Raw genomic sequence first — 21,671 nt, forward strand, 5'->3', positions numbered from 1 at the left:
CAAGGTATCAGATTTGAGATATGGAAAGCAGTTGGATATGGTAGAACCTTGGTTAGACCAGTGGGGTAGAGGGCAAGGGAGCCAGTAGGAGAAGAGCAGATCACAGCCTGGCTAGAAGGAGTGGAGGAAGACATGTGTAGCTCAGATATGCAAGAAAGATAAAGAAAAGGAAATAGAAGATTTCCATCTTCTGGGTTGTTGCGCTGTGTAGTCTGGTCGATGTTAACCAACGTTTCAGAGGTCATACTGCCTCCGTCATCAGGGCGATCATCGCTGTGAAAACCTCAAATAGCCCTTATCAGTGCCTCTCAGCAACCAATAGCAGATCACTGAGAATAGAAGGAACAAATGAAATGGTATGAAGAATGGAAAGGAAAGAAGGAAAAATAAACTTTTCTTTCTTGTCTTTTTTCCTGTACTCTCCTTTTTCTTGTCTCCATCCATCATGCCATACCTCTTCTTTAATGTTTACCTAATGTCCTCATTTGCTTCTGCCCAGCAATCTCCCCTTTCCTCTCCCTCTGTCACACATGTCCAAGGTAAACCTATCTTTCCCTCCTCCTCCTGGTCAGGATCTGGTCTACTCTTATCCCATTAGCTCCTTTGTTCTCACTCCCTTCCCCACAGGTTTGGCCAAGGTTCTGCCTTGTCCAACTGGTTCTCATATTTCAAACTGATCCTTGTGCAGCTTACTCATCACTCTGATAGTGGAGGCAATAAGCACCTCTGAAGCATCATTAAACTTGTACTGAACTCAATGATACAGTAACCCAGGAGACAGCCATCTTCAAATTATGAATTATTGTTTATTATGAGCTGTATTTTTGGATGTTACTAAATCATGCATGGATTACCTTTGGGCTATCACATGTGTCATACGTTTTTATTCGAGTTGCTTAATGTTCCATTGTTTTGTACATACAGCTGTAAGTAATGATATAATAACTTCACCAAATGAATCTCTTTGTAACAGTATTGTTTCATTTATTCAGTTTGTAGAAATCATAAAATTATACATGATGTGATTATACGAGGGTGAGTCAAATGAAAACCGTAAAACTGAGATAAAAATTCGAAATATCGCGCCATTGTCCTATAAGTTGGCAGACATGTTACCAATGCTATAAAGAGTATCCTATAGGTGGTAGTATAATGCAGACAAACATATCGCCATCACAGTGCCAATTTGAAAATGGCTGCTCCACTAGTTACGTGCACGAAAGAAGAACAACGTTCTGTAATTCGTTTTTTGATCAGTGAAGAATCTTGAAGAATCATCTTCGACCTGCAGTCAGATCAAAGCGACGTGGACTTTTGACTAGAGGTGTCCTTGACATGACAATGCTCGGCCCCATACTGCCCGTGCAACAGTTGCAACAATCCAAGACTTGCACTTTGAGTGTCTTCCACATCCGCCATACTCACTAGACCTAGCCCCAAGTGATTACCACATGTTTGGGCCACTCAAAGAGGCGATGGGAGGAAAGAAGTTCCGTTCTGACGAAGCGATACAGCAGGCGGTGCATGAGTGGTTGCGCAGACAACCACAAGAATTTTTTTCTAGAGGAATCCATACACTTCGTAAACGCTGGAGGGCCTGTATTGAACGAAATGTAGACTATGTAGAAAAATGATATAGTTGTGTACCGCTTTCACTCAATAAATTAAATTTAAAAAAAAAATTACGGTTTTCATTTGACTCACCCTCGTACATTCTAAATATATGTATTTGTTACATAGTGAATCATTGTAGATTTGAGGTTTTCACAGTGGTTAGTCTGAAGATTGCAGTATTCTGGGTTATTGTGTCATGTAGTATGGTAGATTTCCACCACCATTTCAGAGGTCATACTGCCTCTGTCATCAGAGCAATGAATTCAGTCTTCAGTGAATCATTATTTTATGTTGATGGTGTTTATTTTGAACTAGGTTGTATTTTGTTCCCTGGTGGTTGTTGTGGACCTTATTTCTTTTCTGATTATTATTTTATTTTTGGTGGTGTTTAATCCTGAACTAAGTTGTGTCATAGCTGCATTGTTTTTATTTACTGTTCTGTGTTGGAAGCCAGTAGATGTGGCACTCCACTGTGGGGACTGGGGCCATTGGCTCCAGGAAACCTACAAATTGGGAGTCAGTAGTTTTGACATATTACAACCGGGAGCTGGTAATTCCAACTAACCTGTGGATGAAGGTGACTTACAATATGTAACTTTTAAGGGGATGGAAGTTGTACAAAGGAGTTCTCCAATATGAAGCATCTGTTTAAAGGCTACAGGGAGCCAGCAGTTCTGGCCTACCATCTTGGAAACCTAACAGTGTTAGCTCAGAAGACAGTGGGGGCAGGGACTCATCTACTATTGCCATTTATAGAGGGAGCCAGTGGCTCTGGCATACCACCACAGAAAGCTGGTGGTTTCAGCAAACCTTTGGATAAAGGTGACATACAGTATGTAGACTTTAAGGTTCAGGCTTCATCTGACTAAGTGTCTGAAAATGCCAGGAGGAAACTTAAAATCAAGGAGAGCCAAAGTAGTACCAGGTGCTTATAGCATACAGGATACTTGGCATTACCCAAGTCCAGGAAGTCTTTGACCAGGGTGTCTATAAGGCCTACGTTTGAAAGCACCATCCTTATTAAAGATGCCAGTCAACACAAAGGACCCAGTGACTCTGAGACAGAGACTTGCAGGGAGGCCTTGATTATGGCCACCAATGAAAGGGCTCTCTAACACGGGGCCTCTATTTGAAAATTGATTCCTCTCAGCAGGGAGCCAGCAGTTCTGGCATACCACCTTGGGAAGCTGAAAGTATTAGCCAATCCAGAGGTTTTGAGAAGACAACTGTTCTAAAGGCATACTTCATATGCAAAGACAAAGTGTCTGGAAGTGCCAGAAGTAAGATTAAAACCAGAAATAGCCAATGTAATACCAGAGGCTTATGGAAACCAGGGCACATGGCACTACCCAAGTATACAGAGGCCCTGACCAGGGTGCATAAAAGATCCAGGTCTTCCTGGTTAAAGAGGTTAACCCTCCCCAAAGATCCTGGGGACCATATGAGACCTGGGATGTATACGGAGACCTTGATTATGGCCGCCAGTAAGCTGAGAAGAATGTTATGAAATCCTGCTATGTAGGATACTGTATTTCATGAGATGTACAGGGCTGGTAGTGGATTAAGTGAACAGGGATGCACACCCACGCATACATACACATTCATGTGTACGCACACACACCATAACACAATAAACACACTCATACATGCATATGTACATACTTGTTTTGTGTTATTTGTTATTAAGATACACTTACTGCATAAGGATTCTTCAGTTTTCCAGGTTTTGTTTGTTATGTTGTGGGCATGCATTAATTGAGCCATCATTGTAATGTCTGAGTTCTTGGTAATGCAATGTTTAACATTTGAAGGTCTTGTCTTGTAGGAGCTTCTTCAGAAGTGATGTGTTGATTGGAACAGCTGCTGTGAAGTTGCTTCCACTGGAAACCAAATGCACTATTCATGACTCCTTTGATGTAAGTTCCATCACAAATGATGAAGTAAAATTAAATTAATGGACTCTAAGCATATTGGTGTACTGTGAATCATTATAAGTTTCACTGTTTAAAACTAAATTGTGATGACTGTAGAGTCTGTGCCAGATAAATTGAGGTAATTGCAATATATGGTATGAGGTAGTCAAAGACTTGGGAGTAAGAAGGGGGATGACAGAATAGTATGGGCTCATAACAAAACAGGAAGAATACATATTTTAGAAATTTTTATTAAAGAATAAAAAATGGGTAGCAGCCTACAATAAACAGGGTAATTTAAATTCTTATGGCCAAACTGTACAGGGTCATTGAGATAATTTGGAGCAGAACATTTAAAGAAACAGTTGCAGCACATAGCAACATTCCATAGTTATGGAATTTCAAATGTTGCCTCTTGATAGAGCCTTCATAACATCATAAGACAGAGGTCATACTGCATTTTCTTGCAGTTTACATTGCATCCAAGAGCAAAATAATGATAGCAGCTCCTCTGCCACTACATGATCAGACATTTATGTTAAATGTATCGTAACATTCAAACTGAAGAGAGTTAGTAGCATTTGAATGTTTGGTTTTCATTCATTGTGATTAGAAGTTATAAATACAGCTGTTGTAAATAACCAAATGTGTGCATGAATGGACAGTTACTTAATTTTCTTAGGATGTGGTTTTTTGCTCAGTGTATGGCACAGTGCATTCCGTGATGTATAGAAAGCTAGAGTTTTTGTTGGCAGACACTTCCAGAATTTTATCCTTGTTATTTTATCTACTTTTAGATTTTCATTCAGAATGCATTCCTGGAAATCCCTGTGAAATTGAATGGCAGTGTGAGGTCATAGAACACAGAAAAGGATTGGAATTGAATGTCTATTTCCCATATACCATATTGGTGTTAAATATCATTAGCCAACTGGAGTATGCATTGATTTTGCCCTCAACTCCTGAGTCTTCAAAGAAATATTGTGCTTGATTAGTGCATATTATGCTGGATACTTGTGTCCTTTGTGCTCTTTTGCAATTCAATCATTCCTACATAGCTCTGTCAAGTTCTATATATGCAGAAAGTTTCATAACTTTTTTCTTTGCAAACTACTTTTGGAATCTGAACTACTAGCAGACCTGATTATTTTCTTCTAATTTCTCAAACCATGTAGCTGCAATTAACAGTCAGACATGTTTCAGTCTTTAACAGATCATCATCAGTGTTCTATGTTAATGCATGTCTGTCACAACAGTGTAGGGTAATTAGTGTGCTGTTTGTGCATGATCTATTAATATTATATTTATGCTTGATAAAATAAAATTAAAATAGTTTTATAAAGATTAAAATGCATACTTGGATCTCCAGAGCCTTTATTGTAAATACTGGTGCATCATATTTAACTTTTTCTTGGTGTCATTTCTTCTTCCAATCATGATGTACTCTCAGTCACTTGGCAAGAGGTAAGACTGTGCATTAGTTGCAGGATTTGCTATCACATTGTTTATAACTCTTATGTGCTCCCACAAATGCTCCGTCTTACCTTCAGACTTATGATTGTAAAGGCAAAATGATGAACAGGGAGTGTTGTGAGTGTGGGCAGTCCCTGTGTACTATTTTACCTCCAGACCTTATGAGCTTGCAGGAAAAATGATGAGCAAAACGGAGCATGTGGAACCTGCCTTAGATGCTAGGAAAGAAGTCATTGTATAAGTAAACACGGAGAAAATTAAGTAATCATCATGTCTTGTTACCAAACTGCAGGACAAAATCATAATAGTTAATAAAGCCCTCAAAGCTGTGACAGAATTCCAGTATTTGGGAACATGCTTCTGCATGAAGGATCTGTGATGTGTGGGATAATGTAATATATTAGTTATGTTCACAATGTTCTATTTTCAGTTTAGTACTTCTTGATCTTTGTCATGATTATTGTTTTTATGTAGTCTTGAAATAGTATTTACTTCCTTGTCTGACAGTCCATTCTGCAGGCTGTAAGCAATAAATAAGTTGCAAAACCTGTTTTCAAACCAAATTCCCCACGGTACAATTATCAAACTAGTGAAAATTCTGAAATTTTATATGACTCTTCAAATAATTTGCAACTTTTGTTAATTTAACATTTATGTAGGTGGAAAATAATAATATGGTAGCAGAGCAAAATGCAGATTCATTATTTTGTTGTGTTGAAGTGTGGTACAATAGAAATAATAATCATGGCTTCAAATTATGTATAGGTAATATTTCTTATACACAACAAATCATTTCATAAGCAATAAGACTGTTGCCTTTTCATGACAGTATTTTATGAATCACAGAGCTTAGATGTAATAACACATATAACATCATAATACTAATGTCTGCATGAAACCTGATCCAACAGCAAAACAGGTATTTTATTCTGATATATTGTTAAAACTGTAATACTTGTACCTGTAATCTCTTAAATCATTGAGATAATGTTGTAACAGTTTTCTTGTATTGCAGCTCATGGAAGGTCGCAAGCCAGTAGGTGGGAAGTTGGAAGTGAAGGTTCGCATTCGCAATCCAATTCTTACAAAGCAAGTAGAGCAGGTACAAGAAAAGTGGCTTGTCATCGATCACTTTCAGTGAAGCAGATTGTAACATATTGCATGTATCTGTGTAAAGTGATATTTATTTGCAGTGTATAGAATTCTGTTCCTGTGATGTAGTGTTAATTATATTGCATAATATACTATCAAGGGTTTTTGCAGATGACCCACATATAGTAGAAACATCTTAGGGGAAAAAAATGAATTTTTTAACTTCAGATGTATACATAAGTGGCACAAGGTGAAATAAAATAATTTATATTGTTTAAGAGTTATGTTTATTTCCCACAGAAAACCAAATCACTGCTTCTTCCAAATTTTCCAGAATAAACTAATATAATTTTGAGTACCCTGTTACTAAATGTAAGATTTTTTTTGCAGTATGATATGTAAGAAACAGGTAATGAAATTCAGATTGTAGATAGTTTGTAGCATTCTAGTGAAAATGTTGATTAGTGTTTTTAAAAATAAGACAAGCAGTTGAAAGATGAAATTTTATCATAAATTTAATTAGGGCTTAGAAACCCCAAGCGCTAGGTTATTATGATATAGGAATTATACTGTTGTTTGGTCCAAAGGTGTTCTAGGTTGTATAAAGTATTCTAGGTTTTTTTCCCCTAAAGTTGTTCCTCTAAAATCTCGGTGTATCTTAACACTGCAGAAAATAAGGTATGCAGTGAGGAGCTTCATAATTTGTACCCCTTTTGCCTTGCATTGTTATGGTGATTAATCCTTTAAAGCCCAGTGGTAATTACATGTCCCAGGTGCTTCAACAATCTGTTAACTCTGCATTTTGTATTTGTATGTTTCAATGATTCCTATGCATTCAAAATGAATTGTTGAATTATCAGTTTCTAGTTCATAGAGTGGTATGGAGATCCTCTCAGGTTCAAGTCCTGAAAGGAAGAAACCCCAGTTTTGTATGTTTGTTTGGAGAAAACTGCATACTGAGAAGCATAACAATTTATACTCTGTGACAGATTTATTAGGATGATGAAACCAAGGAGGATAAGATGGGTAGCACAAAACATGTAGCATGCATGGTAGAGATGAGAAATGCATACAAAAATATTACTGGGAAACCTGAAATGAAGAGACCACTTGGTAAACATTAGGGACATCAGGAATAGGTAAAGGACCTGTAATTAGAGACTTGAGGTTTTCACAGCAATGAGAGATTAGACTGTGGACTTACAGACTGTCAGTTTTTGCAGCTGGTTACCAGTGTTTAAGAAGGAATGACAGTGAAGCTGGAGGAAGTAGGTTGTATAAAATGTTGGTAGCACACCCCAGAGGATGACAATCAGGGATAATTTCATGCACTGTGAATAAGAACTGTGGTATCAGATTCAGGAAGTGTAGTTCAAAATAATAAAGGTTACATGCAAAACCTTACTCAAGAATAGCATCTCTTGTCCTTACATTCAATTGCAAGGTGATATCAGGCTAATGTATAGCTGGATTCGTCGTTTTTGGCTGCTGACCTTGTTGGGAGAGCCCATTATGCAGACCACTTAATGAGGTAAGGAAGGAGGAGGAGGAAAGGAGGCAATTAAGTTTGCCACTTGTTTCTGTCAGTCAGTACAGTCTGTGTCAGTGCAGCAGTGTGAAAGCCTGATATTGTTGTCTTGTGACTATGCTGTGTTAACAACATGACACCTGTTCGTTGCAATCTCCCTTCTGGTCATTGATAAAGCCTCGTATCACAACACTCAGACAGACACAAACAACCGACATCTAACTCGAAGAAGGACGAAATGAAGGCCTGGCTAACGGAAAGAAACATCCCATTTTGTGACATGTTGAAATCTCTACTGTACGATTTAATCAATTTAAATAAGCCAAAGCACAAATGTTATGTTTTTGATAAGATTTTGACAGACAAAGGGCACACTGTGCTGAGACTGCCATTGAACTTATTTGGGCAAAACAATGGGTTGCAAGCAAGAACACAACATTTAAAATAAAGGACATCGAGAATCTGTGTCGCCAGAGATTCGAAGAAATTGGGCAAGAGGAATGAGAGAATGTATGTTGGCATGTGGAAAAACTAGAACAAATTTATTATGAGCTAGAAAGCATAATCGAAGACACTATTGAACATATTATAATTGAAGATAATGGAGTGGACAGCAGCGGCAGCAGTGATAAATTGAATGATACGTCAAAAAGTTAAGGTCTGTCAGGAGTGGAAGAATTGGAAGAGGACAGAAGAGTTGTGAAGAAGATAAAATTATCTATTACTCTCCGCAGTATTAATTTTCTAGTTATGTGTAGTGTAGTGAAATCGACATTCCTGTGTTACATACCATGGTGATGTTTCATTTTATTTGGAGTGTGCTGCCATCCCTTCCAGGAAACTTCTGGTAAGTGACTTGCTCCGAGGTTCCAATTCACAAAGTTCAGCGGCCAAAAACGCTGAATCCAGCTATACTTACTTGTTGACTGTTACAAGATACATTGTGAGATTTCAGTTTCACATGGCAATAAGATGGCTGTCTTCCAGGTTACTGCTTCCGTCATTGCCCTTCTACCAGACTACATGGCATAACATTGTGGTTGTGTGATCTCAGAGAACCAAGTTTGACCATACTACACACATTCATCAGTCCACTTTACTTTCTCTACTACCATAGTTCACGCCAATTGTCAGTCCTTCAGCCATATAGGATTTTCCATTCCATTAAGCACCATGCAGACACACAGGAGAGAGGTAGTATAGCTTCTACTTGTTCTCAACCTCGGCACTAGATGGGGTGAGTGGTCAGCAGCCCACCCTGGCCACACTTTGCCACCAGGAAAGGACCCTGTTACCCATTGGTCAGGAGGTGGGATGGGCCCTGGAGATAGTCTGGATGCACAGGCTAGAATAAAATCCTGTATCAGGGATCAAACCCAATCAACCAGCCTGTAGCCAGTCACTCTCCTGACTGTGCTACCCAGCTCACATGTAGTAGCAGGATAGTGGCAATAATTTGTGACTGCTGCTTCTCCACCATTTTGTAGGCCTCATAACCAAAATGAGGGATGTTACACACAATATCGGTTTTGTATGATTTATAGATACTTGCCTATGCTGATAATGTCAATTTGCTGGTTGATGGTGTGGGTTCCATAACCAAGAATGCAGAAACTGGAATTAAAGGTAGACAAAACTAAATACATGGGCATAATACAGGATCAACATCGGCAACAGTGGTGGAATATAATTGTAATTAACAAATCATTTGAAAATTTAAGTATTTGGGAACAACAATAACAGATAGAAATGAGGTCCATGATGAAATTAAGAGTAGAATACAGTTTGGGAAATACTTGTTTTTATTCAATTCAAAAACTCTTGTTGCTGTCCGAAACACTAAAGATCAGGATATGTAAAACAATGACTTTGCCTGTTGCAGGGTTGTGAAACTTACCTTGAAGGAAGAATGTAGATTACAAGTGTTTGAAAACAAGGTGCTCAGGAAGATATTTGGACTTAGGAGGGATGGAATAAATGGGAAATTTAGAATATTGCATAACAAGGAGCTGCATGGATTGTACAGGTCACCTAGCATAGTGAGGATAGCGAAATGTAGGAGGCTCTGGTGGACTGGACGTGTAGAACACATTGGGGGGAAGGCAAGGGGAATTTTGGGAGGGAAGCCTTCTCGAAAACAACCACTGGGTAGACCAAGAAGGAGATGAGAGGTTAATATCAAGATGGATCTTAGGGAGGTGGGTTGTGAAAATAGTAAATTAATGGAGCTGTTTAAGGATCATGGCTGGTGGCAGGCTTTGGTGTTGTCGGTGTTGGACCTGCAGGTTCTGCTGCCAGGGAGTGAGTTAGAGTATCACATTTCTTGTAATTTGGTACAATAATAGAATCTTACAATAGGTTATGCATTTAGGCTTTGGATATTCAGCTACATTGAGAGTGACCTCGTAGTCTACAGTGTAGACTACGAGGTCTAGATGAAGACTCTACACAGTTGTCAGATTTTCTTCACTGCACAGAGAAATGTAACAGTTCTTGTGTGTTGCATTGTCCCAGTTATTAACCGTGTATGCTATTTTATATCATTGTTACAATTGAGAATATGTTATCACCTCATTAGTATAATTAGCTCAGAATACAGAATTCGTTAGTATTTCTGCAAATACTTCATTTTATCGAAACTCTTGTAGCTACTATTATTAAATCCTTTGATAAGAGTCTATATCTCATTCCGATATATTTCTATCAATGACTCTGCACTATAGACTTCACCGCCTGCGTATTAGTACGTATAATACGAAAAAATAATCAAAGCGAGATGAGAAAAAGGAAAAAGATGCTGGGTACGGGAGAGATGTGTAAATGTGCTGGTGTGGAAGAGAAATATATCATGATACCCCGACGAATGCTAAAAATACGGCGATAAAGCTCTCTCGTTCGTCTCAATTTATGACAGATGTCTCACTTACATTAAAATTACTGCTTTAGAAAACGTCTTCTTCAAACCTGATCTCTAAATGGTAATGCAAGTTCTCTCAGTTTGATGACTATGCTATTGACACAAAAACATCATTGTAAGCAACTGCCATTATAATCATCATTATAATTGTTAATCAATTGTTTGGTTGTTCCACAAACAGTCAAAACCTAGGGCTTTTGGCCGTCATAACTCGACTGCTTGCAGACCAAGCGAAACTGCAGCCAAGGCTCGAACCACGAGATGGGCGGCTACAGTGAGTTGGGATCGTGCGCACGCAGTAGTCGGAGCAATCTGAACAACGGACTCCATGTCCTCAGGGGCGTACGGCAAAACGGGGGGTCTTATCAATGCCATAAAAGTGCCTCAGGTGGTATTAGAGTACACGTAAAGCAGCATTATGTCGATGAATGTAGGCGCAGCTGGCATAGTGTTTGGATGTCGACAGAAGATGCATCAGCGTCTCTGGTTGCATTCGGCATGCCCTGCAGACAGTATCCGCTACCCCCACACACATCACCATTCGGCGGTACACAAGTGTGTTTACAACACCATCTTGGCACGCTAAGATGAAACCCTCGGTTTCAGACTTTAGTCCGGCAGACCGTAGAAAGGCGAACGTCAGGTCTTTTGACAAGCCCATTTTTTCTACATTTTCGAAGAAGGTCCCATGCATGGGTTTATCTGCATGTTGTTTGATCAACAAAGTTTTCTCAGCCTTCTTAACAGTGCCCTTGAATTGATCTGACGTCATCGTCAACAGGGGCAACTGTCTTCGCCGTCCAACTGAGCTGATGTCGAAGTCAAGTCCAAGGTCATTTCCTGCTCTCTTTGCCGCCTGAAATATAAACGCTCCTACACCCTCAAACTCATGTGAGCATGCGAATTTTGAGAGGGGGTCAGAGCTATTTATGATGGAATGAGCTGTACCCAGTACTATCCTATTATGAATATTTTCCATACCCAAGAGACCTATACCTGCAAGATGACTTGGGAGGTATATGAGTTCGACGGAAAATTTGGGATGAAGACTGTCCACTTTATTGCTCCAAAAGTGTAGCGCAGGATCGGAACAGCAAGCATGATGGTAGCAGCGACTTCATTCCTACCAGAGAGCTCGGAACTCCAAATCTGTCGTAGGATGTGTCTATACTTGCTGCACAGAGCCTCTTTGACCTTGGACACATCCTGGACATGACTCACACTCACACCAAGATATGTATAGAACTCTCCGGGAACAAGATGGTGTGTGATGCTTCGGTCCACGAGTTGCACGTCTTCGCCGAAATCCCTATTTCTTCCCCTTTTCAAATGCAGAACTGCACACTTGTCCAATCCAAATTCCATGCCGATATCCTGAGTGTATACTTGCACGGTGTTCAGTGCACTTTGAAGGTAACTGTCGCTGGAGGCATGAAGCTTTAAGTCATCCATATAAAAAAGGTGGGTGACTTTATGCCTGCGGTTGAAAGGTACATCACACCGCGCTCACGTCTTAGCACAACGGAAAGAGGAAGTAACGAGATGCAGAAAAGAAGAGGACTCAAGCTGTCACCTTGTATACCCCGCGGTGGTAGCATACGAACTCTGTCGACACTCCACGCTTCCCAGATGTCAAAATGAAGCGCGTTTTCCAGAGCGGTAGCAGGTTTTCGATGCATCTCGCTATGTCAGGCTGGACTTTCAGCACTTTGAGCGAGATGAGAATCAGCTCATGAGAAGTTGTGTCGAAAGCCTTCTTATAGTACACCCAGACCATTGACAGGTTTCGTTTATACTGGAAGGCATCTTGACAGATACATGTGCCAATCAACAGATTGTCCTTGCAACCTGCAACGCCATGTTCAGCTTTGTCTGCCACCTTAGACGGGGCTGGGGTTGCTAATAACCTAGCTACAGCGTTGGTGGTGAATAGGTCGGAATTCTATTTTAGGAACTCACCTGGGGCTTCGTTAATCTCGGCCAGATGTTTGGCCAACAGCGATATCTTATAGCGGACTGTTCGCTGCATGTCCTTCAGATGTTCAGCTGAGTTCAATAACTGATGGAACCGCGTTTAAATATCGGCATCAACAGTTGCAGTTGGAGGACGTGGTCCGAAAATTTCTTCTGCTTGTACTGGTAGCGTAGTTGCACCTAGATTTTGGGGTTAAGGGTCAAATCCTTTACTTTGGAGAAGGCTGACATAGTTTCGCAGGTTCTGTTGAGGGAGGCCGGAGTGTTCGGGATGCATCTCGCACCGAAGGGAATGCATCCGTTTCATGTACCCTCTCTGCGAAGGATCGCTAGTGGCGTGACACGCAAAAGGCCAAAACAACAAATATTAATATGTCTACATGTGCCACCTAGTTTAGGGAGGGAAAATTCACTTATAATTTCTCCCAAGAGAATTGTTGTACTTAATTTTGCCACTAATATTTAAAGTTTCCATCATAACACGTGCGAATTCGATATTGTTTTGCAATTTGAGTTGCAATACGTTTTCAAGAAAAGTATCAGTCGGCCCACATCAGCAAGATGTTTGTCTTGTGTTCGTAACAGAATTTTGTGTCTGTGGTAAATTTTCATGCTGACTGTAGTGCATTCAACGTTTTTTCCCCGATGTTGACCGATTAAATTTATTTCAGTCTGGTTGTGGGTAGAACTGGGACAATTCCTCTCAGGCAGACTTATCATTCTTTGGAAAGTTTATTCGAACTCTGTTCTAAGTGTGAATGCGTGTACGTTTTTCCAATATTAGTTACTTTTCTTTGTCTATAATTGAAGGAACTATAATAAATTAAACAACAATGCCTTACACAGGGTCTACACATGAAATTTATATAATTTTGCTGTCCATTGCTTATGGACTGAAAAGCAGAGAGATGAAAGTAAAGTTTTTGAGTAGGTTATATGATCACGTTTTCGTGACCTACACTTTTCTGATATTCAATGAGGATACCATGAGTGTCTGGGTAGATATTATATCTGCATTCACTTTCAATTCACACATTGTCAAGCAAGTCAGGGGTTATTGTAGCCACTGCATTTCTTATCCACCCACTGATTTCCGGCAAAGTGGTAGCCAGTGGTGGCAATTAATTTCTCTGGAAATTGTAATTTAAGAATTCGTTCGCTTCCTTGTGGAAATGTGAAGGCGCTCTGGACCCTCATTTTCTAAAATAGGTATGAGAAATTCCTCTACTTCAAACGCAGTTTTAATAACTGTGACTGTAGCTCATCAAAGTAAACAATTTTTGAAAATCAACTGGCATGAATTATAAACTTGATCACATAACCTACTAAAATACGTTTTGTTTTATTTTCTCTGCCTTTCGTTTCATGAGCAATATTGCACTGAAATGGTAAACATTACACATGTAATCTCTGTATAATGTCTTTATCAAGGAGTGGACTCTGAACGTAGAATTTTTCAAGAAAAGTGTGCAGACAAATATTTATGTGTTTGTATGCATGGGAATTCTTTATGTTTAATTTATATTGGAAATATACCTGTTTTGAAAGACTATAACATTGCTAAGCATTATAATTCGGATCACAAAGAAGTACAAAAACTATGTCGGTGCTGTCAGAAGAGACAAAGTGGCAGCTTTAAAAACGGGGTTTCAGTCACAAGAGAATGTCTTCAGAAAATAATCCAATGATAATTCCTCTACATTGCGGGCACATTGCCGTGTTGCTCACTTAGTAGCCAAATATATTTTCACGACATAATCTTCAAGATAAACAGAAACTCATTTTTCTTATGTTTGGGGCTGTCAGAGAGATGTGCACCGGGTATTGGTCGGGAATCCTGAAGGGAAGAGACCGCTGGGTAGACCTAGACGTAAATGGGAGGATTATATCAAGCAGGATCTGTGGGAGATAGGAGCTGAAGGAGACTGTGTTTCGTTGGCCTAGGACAGGGACCGCCAGCAGCAGTAGCCACGCGGTCTGAGGCATGGTCCTCGTGCGCCTGGCCGCTGCGACCGTGGGTTCGAGTCCCACTCAAGGCATGGATGTTTGTCCGCGTCTCTTCTTCCAGTCTGGTAGGTTAAGACTGGCCTCGGAAGGAAGTTCGAACCTGCCGTGGTACTTTCTCATGAGCGCCCCGAAAGGGGTCACGACGGTCAGGTATTGACCAGACACGACTAAAAAAAGGACAGGGACCGGTGGAGGGCTTTGGTTAATTCGGTGATGAACCTTCGGGATCCTTAAGCCATCTAGTTAGTTAGTTATATATATTTCTAGTTTAACAATGTTTATACATTTTTCCGGTACCAAAGTTAATGTTGGGCTTGATCTATCGACATTCGGTAGGACGAGGCATCGGCCCGTCGCAAGGATCTTATCTGTACACAGGACAGCACAACACAGAAAAACGCGGACAAACATCCATGGCTTGAGTGGGATTCGAACCCACGGTCCCAGCGACCAAGCGGCACAAGGCCCACGCCTCAGACCGCGCGGCCACTGCGGACCCCATTAGTTATTTAGTTAGTGAGAACTAAATTTTAATTCACATTACTATGGTAAATTCAGGCTATTATTATTGTAATTTTCAGTGCTGTATTTCTCACTGTAGAGACATCTAAATTCTCTGGCACATCAATCTTTAAATGTGGCTTGCTGCCTACAAGGTTGAGTACCCTTGGTTTTCGCTAAGACAACACAATGACAAATCACATTTTATATAGTCTGCATCTTCCATTTCGCGTTTGTTTGTCATTTAAGTGTGTACCATTAATAGAATAATCGTTCAAGGTAATGTATTACCAACGACTAAGCTTTTTGCTAAAAGCAAAAGTTTATGTAATTTTATAGACACGCAGTAACTTGGGAGAAACAGGAAAATTCCGTAACTCTTAAATTTCTACAGAAAGGCCAGCTAGAATGGTATTTGTACAAGGCTAATTATACAACAGAATGCTTTATCTTATGTTATATAAGTTCCACGAGTAGACCTATAGAGCATCAGAAAGACGTTAGGCACAATTTCAAGCATTCGTGCTCTCTTCTGAGATCGCTATTCTTAACACACAAAATGTTCCGTGCAGATTGGGCAGGTATTCATTTCTGAATGTATGTCACGTTGCTGCCTCATGGTTGTAATAGGCCTATTATTCTCAAAACGGTACGTTCCGTGACTTGGTGTTTTGAGAACAAATGTAGATGATGGATGGGGAACAGTATATTAAAAGTAACTGTGGGTAGATATGCTTGTAACTTAACTCCACATGAAAGATCATACATTTAGATTTCAGTTACTGTTATCAAAAAAAAGTAAACAAGGGTTTTGTGTTGGTACTATTGTTATTTTACATGTCACGCAAACTGGCCAAAACAGAAGTTGAATATTTTTATACAAGTTCTAGGATCTTGTACAACATAACAATATTTTCGCTTCCAATAGCTCTATAATATAGAGCAGAAGTGTATATTATAGTACATTAGTACAGTAAAAGTAAAGTAAAGTTTGTCCCACTATACGCCATACAGGCGCTTGGGGTGAGTGGAGGTATAGCTCCTCTCTTCCTTGACCTCGGCACTAGATGGGGGTGAGTGGTAGCCTCACGCCCCGGCCGGCTTTACCCCCGGGAAAGGACCCCGGTACCCACTGTAGAGGAGGCTGGGTGGGCCCCAGAGCCAGTCTGGACGCAGAGGCTAGAGGAAAAATCCTCTGCCCCCGTCGGGGATCGAACCCCGGTCTTTTAGTTTTAGGGGAAAAAACTCATTGGTAAGTACGAAGTAAACACACCTGTGAATGGAATAAATATTTGCACACTTATTTGGCGAGCATGTCTCACATTATAGATGTGGAACAAGTTATCGGAATTTTAAATATGTTACTGTCTTTCGAAAGCCGTGAAGACCAACTTAGTTTGAATTTTCCATCCTGAAGCTCTGGTGAAATGCCGATGATCATCTTTGTGGAACAAGACATTACAGCGGTCAATGGGGCTGTTTTGTTGACTATGAAAAGCAGAGACCTGCCAAAACCTTCGACAAGTCGCCGACCTGTCCCGTCCAGATATAGACAATCGTTGATTCTGTCGGGACTTGCTGGGGTGATGGGTCAGTGGGTGTCAGCGCGACGTCAGGAGAAACTATCGGCATCCGGATATAGCAGCTGACGCGACTTGCAGCTCGCATTGCGTCAGAAGTTTGTAACGTCACGTTTGTTGCGTTAAGAGACAAAGCATTTCACTATGTTTCGACTTTTTAATGTTGCCATTAGTTTCCCACATATTACAACCGACTGGGGGTCAAAGTCAATGGAAGCAGTCATACAACGAACGCTACTGTACCACTGCTACAAACTACATGTGCAAAAACAGTTTATATCTTTACAAGCAAAAATGGATTTTCTTAGACAGATTGGTCATGACGGACATTTCTTCGTGGTTTTTCAAGTATTTAGCGTCAAGTTTGTAACTTCGAGTGAGGTAGGGTAATTCTGAATAAAGGACATAGGAACTGTAGTGGCCTACTTTATGGAAGAAGAATGGACTGTCGTGGCCTACATTGTGGTATTACTTCCACATTTGCAGGAAGGGTTTCGGGAGAACCGCGAATATGCGTAGTCCAAACCTTGGTAGGATTAGAACAGGGGACTTTCCAAAAGCGAGTCACACTCGCTACCTTTCTTCCATTCGGTCTGGACCACTTTCTTGCATCGTCATTAATCTCTTCAACGTCAATTTACTTTCACGCATATTACACGGGACAAACCATTCACAGGAGTTGGGCACGAGGATAAATATCACACGTCCTTATTACAGAGAAACTCAGTTCACAGTACATAAATGGCAGGCTGAGGCTTACATCTGCTTCAAACGAATATGGCGGTAGAGAAAAATTTTGTTCCATACATAACAGAACAGAATAGAATAGAACGTGTTTACATTCTAGAGATCCTTTATAGACCAAAGCCAAAGATGTAGAACATGTCATACCACTAACTAACTAACTAACTAACGAGATTGGTTACCGAACTCGAAGGTTCATCACCGAATTAACCAAAGCCCTCCACTGGTCCCTGTCCTGGGCCACCAAAATCCAGTCTCCTTCAACTCCTATCTCCCATAGATCCCGCCTGAGATTATTCTCCCATCTACATCTAGGTCTCCCCAGCGATCTCTTCCCCTCAGGCTTCCCAACCAATACCTCTTGTCCCATCCATGCGCGCTACATGCCCCACCCATCTCATTCTTCCTGACTTAATTACCCTGATAATATTGGGGGAGGAGTACAGATTATTAAGCTCATCATTATGCACTTTTGTCCATACCCCATCTTTTCCTCTCCTAGGCCCAATTATCCTCCTCAACACCCTATTCTCAAACACCTTTCAATCTACGTTCTATTCTCAGAGTGAGAGACCATGTTTCGCACCCATACAGAACAAAAGGACATGTCATACCACAAATACATTAACTGTTTCTAATACAATTATAAATTACATAATTATGACAGTGATTTACAGTAAACTACAGTGTTACTGCAAAACTAATTACATAGCAATGCATAACCACTATTGCTTATATGTACTCGTATTTATAATAGCTGACACTTTTGGTTGAGGTAAATTCTTGTGTGGAGTAGGAGTGAGATAAAAGATATTATTTCAGTGCTGGCATGAAGTTCTTTATATCGTGATTCAGACTGTTTATAATGGGGGGGAAAAATAGCTCAGTTCCAGTATAATAAACTCCTTTTTATATTTACTGAGTTTAGTGTTTGACATATGAAGGTTATACCTGTATCTTGTATTTGTACTTGTGTATATCAGAATTTGTTTACAATTCTTCACGCACTTTTGATACCACTGATGTAGTACGATTCCAGTAAATGGAGTCTGAACTGATGGGACGCATTCCTGTCACTGATTGCATTGAATGTGAGCCAGCTTTAATTGACTTCCTGGAAATTAATTATTTCCTCTAAGCTTGTGCGCATGTGGTGAAAAGGGGAGAGTTTACTTATTTTATATGTTATTGACCTTAATACCCCAACTGCTGGAATGAACGTGTCGTACTAAATACATGTCAAGCTGGGATCTTAATATCGCATTGCGTTTAAAATATTGTTATTCTTTGCCATGGATAAGACTGTGTCTGTGTGGGAGTGAACATAGAGCATAGGTGCTATGATACTAACAGGGGAAAACCAGAGAACTCTTTCGAAAACCTATCCCAGTGCTACTTTGTCCATCACAATTTTCTCATGGACTGTCCTAGGCTCGAACCTGAGCCTCCATGTTCAGAGACCGATGACTAACCGCCTCAGTTGCGGCACAGTGGTTTGAAAAAAAATACTCCGTGTCAAACTTATGGCTCGTGTTACGTTTACAGAACTTCCTCCATTCTTTCGAAATAGAAACGAAACAAAAGTTGACGCAATTTACAACGTTGTGCATTCCATGTTGGGAGCACAGATAATCAATTCTCACTGCTATATTATTTGACGCAGTGTTTAACAACCTGACTTTAATATTTAACTGTTATTGTGTAACATAATAACTAATCTATTGGCTTCCGAAAAAAAATGAGTAAAGGTGTTACATGTGCATCTAAAGATAGTCCAGGTGAGTGAAATGTTACGTTTCGGTAACTCCAGTCTTACAGAATTCTATTTTAGTTTTCAAGATGTGCCAGACAAATTGAATTATTTGTTAACTTACGTGGATTTGGTATTTCCATTTCCATTGCATTAGACCTACTTGCAATGATTGGCTTTGCTGTACAAGGTCTGATAATTCAATAATGAGACTGTATGCAAGGCAACACCGTATTGAATGCTATTCTGAACTGCAGTGGTCTCCTTCACAGTACTTCTCGTCTGCGACTATGCTTGAATGTCAGCGTTAATTCTAACTCTCGAAGCCATTCTTCTGCAGGTTGTCTGGAACAGGAGTGGTAAGCTCATTCTCTTTCGTATTTCAAAATGTGATCTCTTGAAATGATTATTCACGTTAGGGATCAGGAAGAAGTCGCACACAGCGATATCGGGTGAGTAAGAGGGGTGTTTCAGGACTAAGATCGATGTTTCTCCCTCCAAATCGGTGCACTATCTCTTTGCAGGCAAATAAACAAATCAACATTATCTCTATTTTTCATTGTAGTATCCTCGCTTTCTTGGGGCTGGGTGAGCCTGTAGATTTCCAGTGCATGCTCTGTAACTTTGTCTCGGGGTCATACTGAAAACTCTAACTTTCATCCGCAGTGATGAGTGTGTTCAGCTATTTATCTTCTGCTCGTTGCAGAAGTTCAGCGAAAACTCCCCCCCCTCCCCCCTCCTCTGCATCTTCGCAGAAACTTTCTCCATCCACAAATTTTCCGTCAGAATCAATCACACAATCTCTCTATTGACATTCACTTCTGCAATTACCCTGACAGTAAGACGTCGATCATCCAGCATAGATGTCTTACCCTTTCAGCGTTTTAATCTGATTTTGATATCGTCGGACGTCCAGGTCGGCTGTTAAACTCAACTCCGTCCCTTCCTTCAGAAAACCGTTGACACAATTCAGAAGCGCGTGTTATTGAACAAACCTTCCCTCCAGACACTTGCTTTACCAATTCAAAGATATTTTTCAAGTTCGAGCGAAACTTTCATGTTGATTCTTTGCTCAAAATTTGCATCACCCATTTTCGAGGTATCCAAACACTTTTTTTTTTTTTAATTTATATCTTAATTGCGTCATGTTTGTGTTTATTAATACAATAATTTATTTACCGTCTATACACAAACTTAAAAATGTTGTTAAAATTACTTAAAATTACAACATTTTTTCATTAGATACTAGATCTTGTTACATTTTATATTGACGACATGTTTCGATGTGTATTTTACAGATATAAAACATCCAAGCACAACATTTAAAGGAAGAGACTTAAAAATCAAACAAATCAATATAAGCAAAGCAAGATGTGCAACAGTTTTTAAAACAGTTTTTAAAATTGATAGACCTGATGATGGTGTAATACACATCGAAACATGTCGTCAATATAAAATATAACAAGATCTAGTATCTAATGAAAAAATGTTGTAATTTTAAGTAATTTTAACAACATTTTTAAGTTTGTGTATAGACGGTAAATAAATTATTGTACCAAACACTTTTGTCAGTCAAAGCAGAACTCTGCACTCGTCAAGACAAATTTGCTACTGCGTAGAGTTCAGACATGTACTAATTAATACCCATCGCCAGCAGCACTTGCTATCGTCACAGTCTTGCGAGTCTCGTTATTTAACTGTCAGAACTCAAAAACTGTACAAAACAGTCAAATATGCCTTTATAACATATTTGTAATCAACCCAACATGTTTAAAGACGTCATATTTTAGGAATTTGTTATTGGTGTTGCAACGTTCAGGAACGAACGATTTAAAATGAACGAATCGATTAGATCCGGGTTTCGATTCAAAAGTTCCGTTGTTCACTATCGGTCTTCGTTCCTGGACCCGTCTCGACCGCCACTTAGTGCGCGGGTTTCTGCCAGCCTTTGTTCTCTTTTCCACATTCCTTTCCTGCCTCTTAACATGTCCTGGCGTTGATAATAATTGTAGTCATCGATCACCAACAGCAAAACTGTGGTGTAAGCATCGGTAGCTCAGTGGTGGTGACGGCCATTCTGAGGACTTTTGTTTTTCTGAACACAAAAAAATATGATGATTAGAAAACAGGGACAAATAAAAACTTCGCCCATTTATAATCTTATTGGCTGTTCATTTTGATAATACACGTGGCATACAAGATCCATTCTCCTTTCCTAAATTAATTCAACACCAAGCACACTCCTCTCCATACTACGTATACTTCGCTCTCATTTTCTTGATTCGATAGGCTATTATAAATAGACCGACAAAAACATTGCTTTACGCTTGGTTGTTACTAAACGTAAACTTAAAAGAAGATAAGCTTGTCTATTAGCACTGGGAAGAGCCAATTACAGTATGTGCAACAAAAATTATTTTCATAACATATTATTTACAGAAGGGTGACGCAATTGAGACTAGTATTGGCAGATAGTGTACTGTAAGTTGTTTGCCTTATATCTTGTTTTGCGCTTCAAGGGCATTTCTTTATTCAGTACCATGGTATTGACAATGAAGTACAAGTTCCTACGCTGCAC

At 39.8% G+C, this 21,671-nt stretch overlaps 1 protein-coding gene across 3 annotated transcripts in view; it reads left to right on the forward strand.

Moving 5' to 3' along the window:
• The window catches only part of l(2)gd1 (lethal (2) giant discs 1), a 54,398-nt gene extending 48,028 nt beyond the window's left edge, over window positions 1-6,370 (forward strand). For 2 of the 3 annotated variants that reach the window (XM_022067113.2, XM_087347909.1), the window contains 2 exons: window positions 3,440-3,530; window positions 6,016-6,370. In XM_022067113.2, coding sequence (XP_021922805.1) covers window positions 3,440-3,530; window positions 6,016-6,141 — 217 coding nt within the window. In that variant the 3' untranslated portion in view covers window positions 6,142-6,370. The remainder of the gene's footprint in view (window positions 1-3,439; window positions 3,531-6,015) is intronic. The other variant, XM_022067114.2, reaches the window with a different exon arrangement.
• The last annotated feature ends 15,301 nt before the right edge of the window (window positions 6,371-21,671 follow it).

The sequence above is a fragment of the Zootermopsis nevadensis genome, unplaced genomic scaffold (assembly GCF_977971745.1).
Source record: "Zootermopsis nevadensis isolate Lab colony 2312 unplaced genomic scaffold, Znev_1.0 Znev_ptg000012l, whole genome shotgun sequence".
NCBI lineage: Eukaryota > Metazoa > Arthropoda > Insecta > Blattodea > Termopsidae > Zootermopsis > Zootermopsis nevadensis.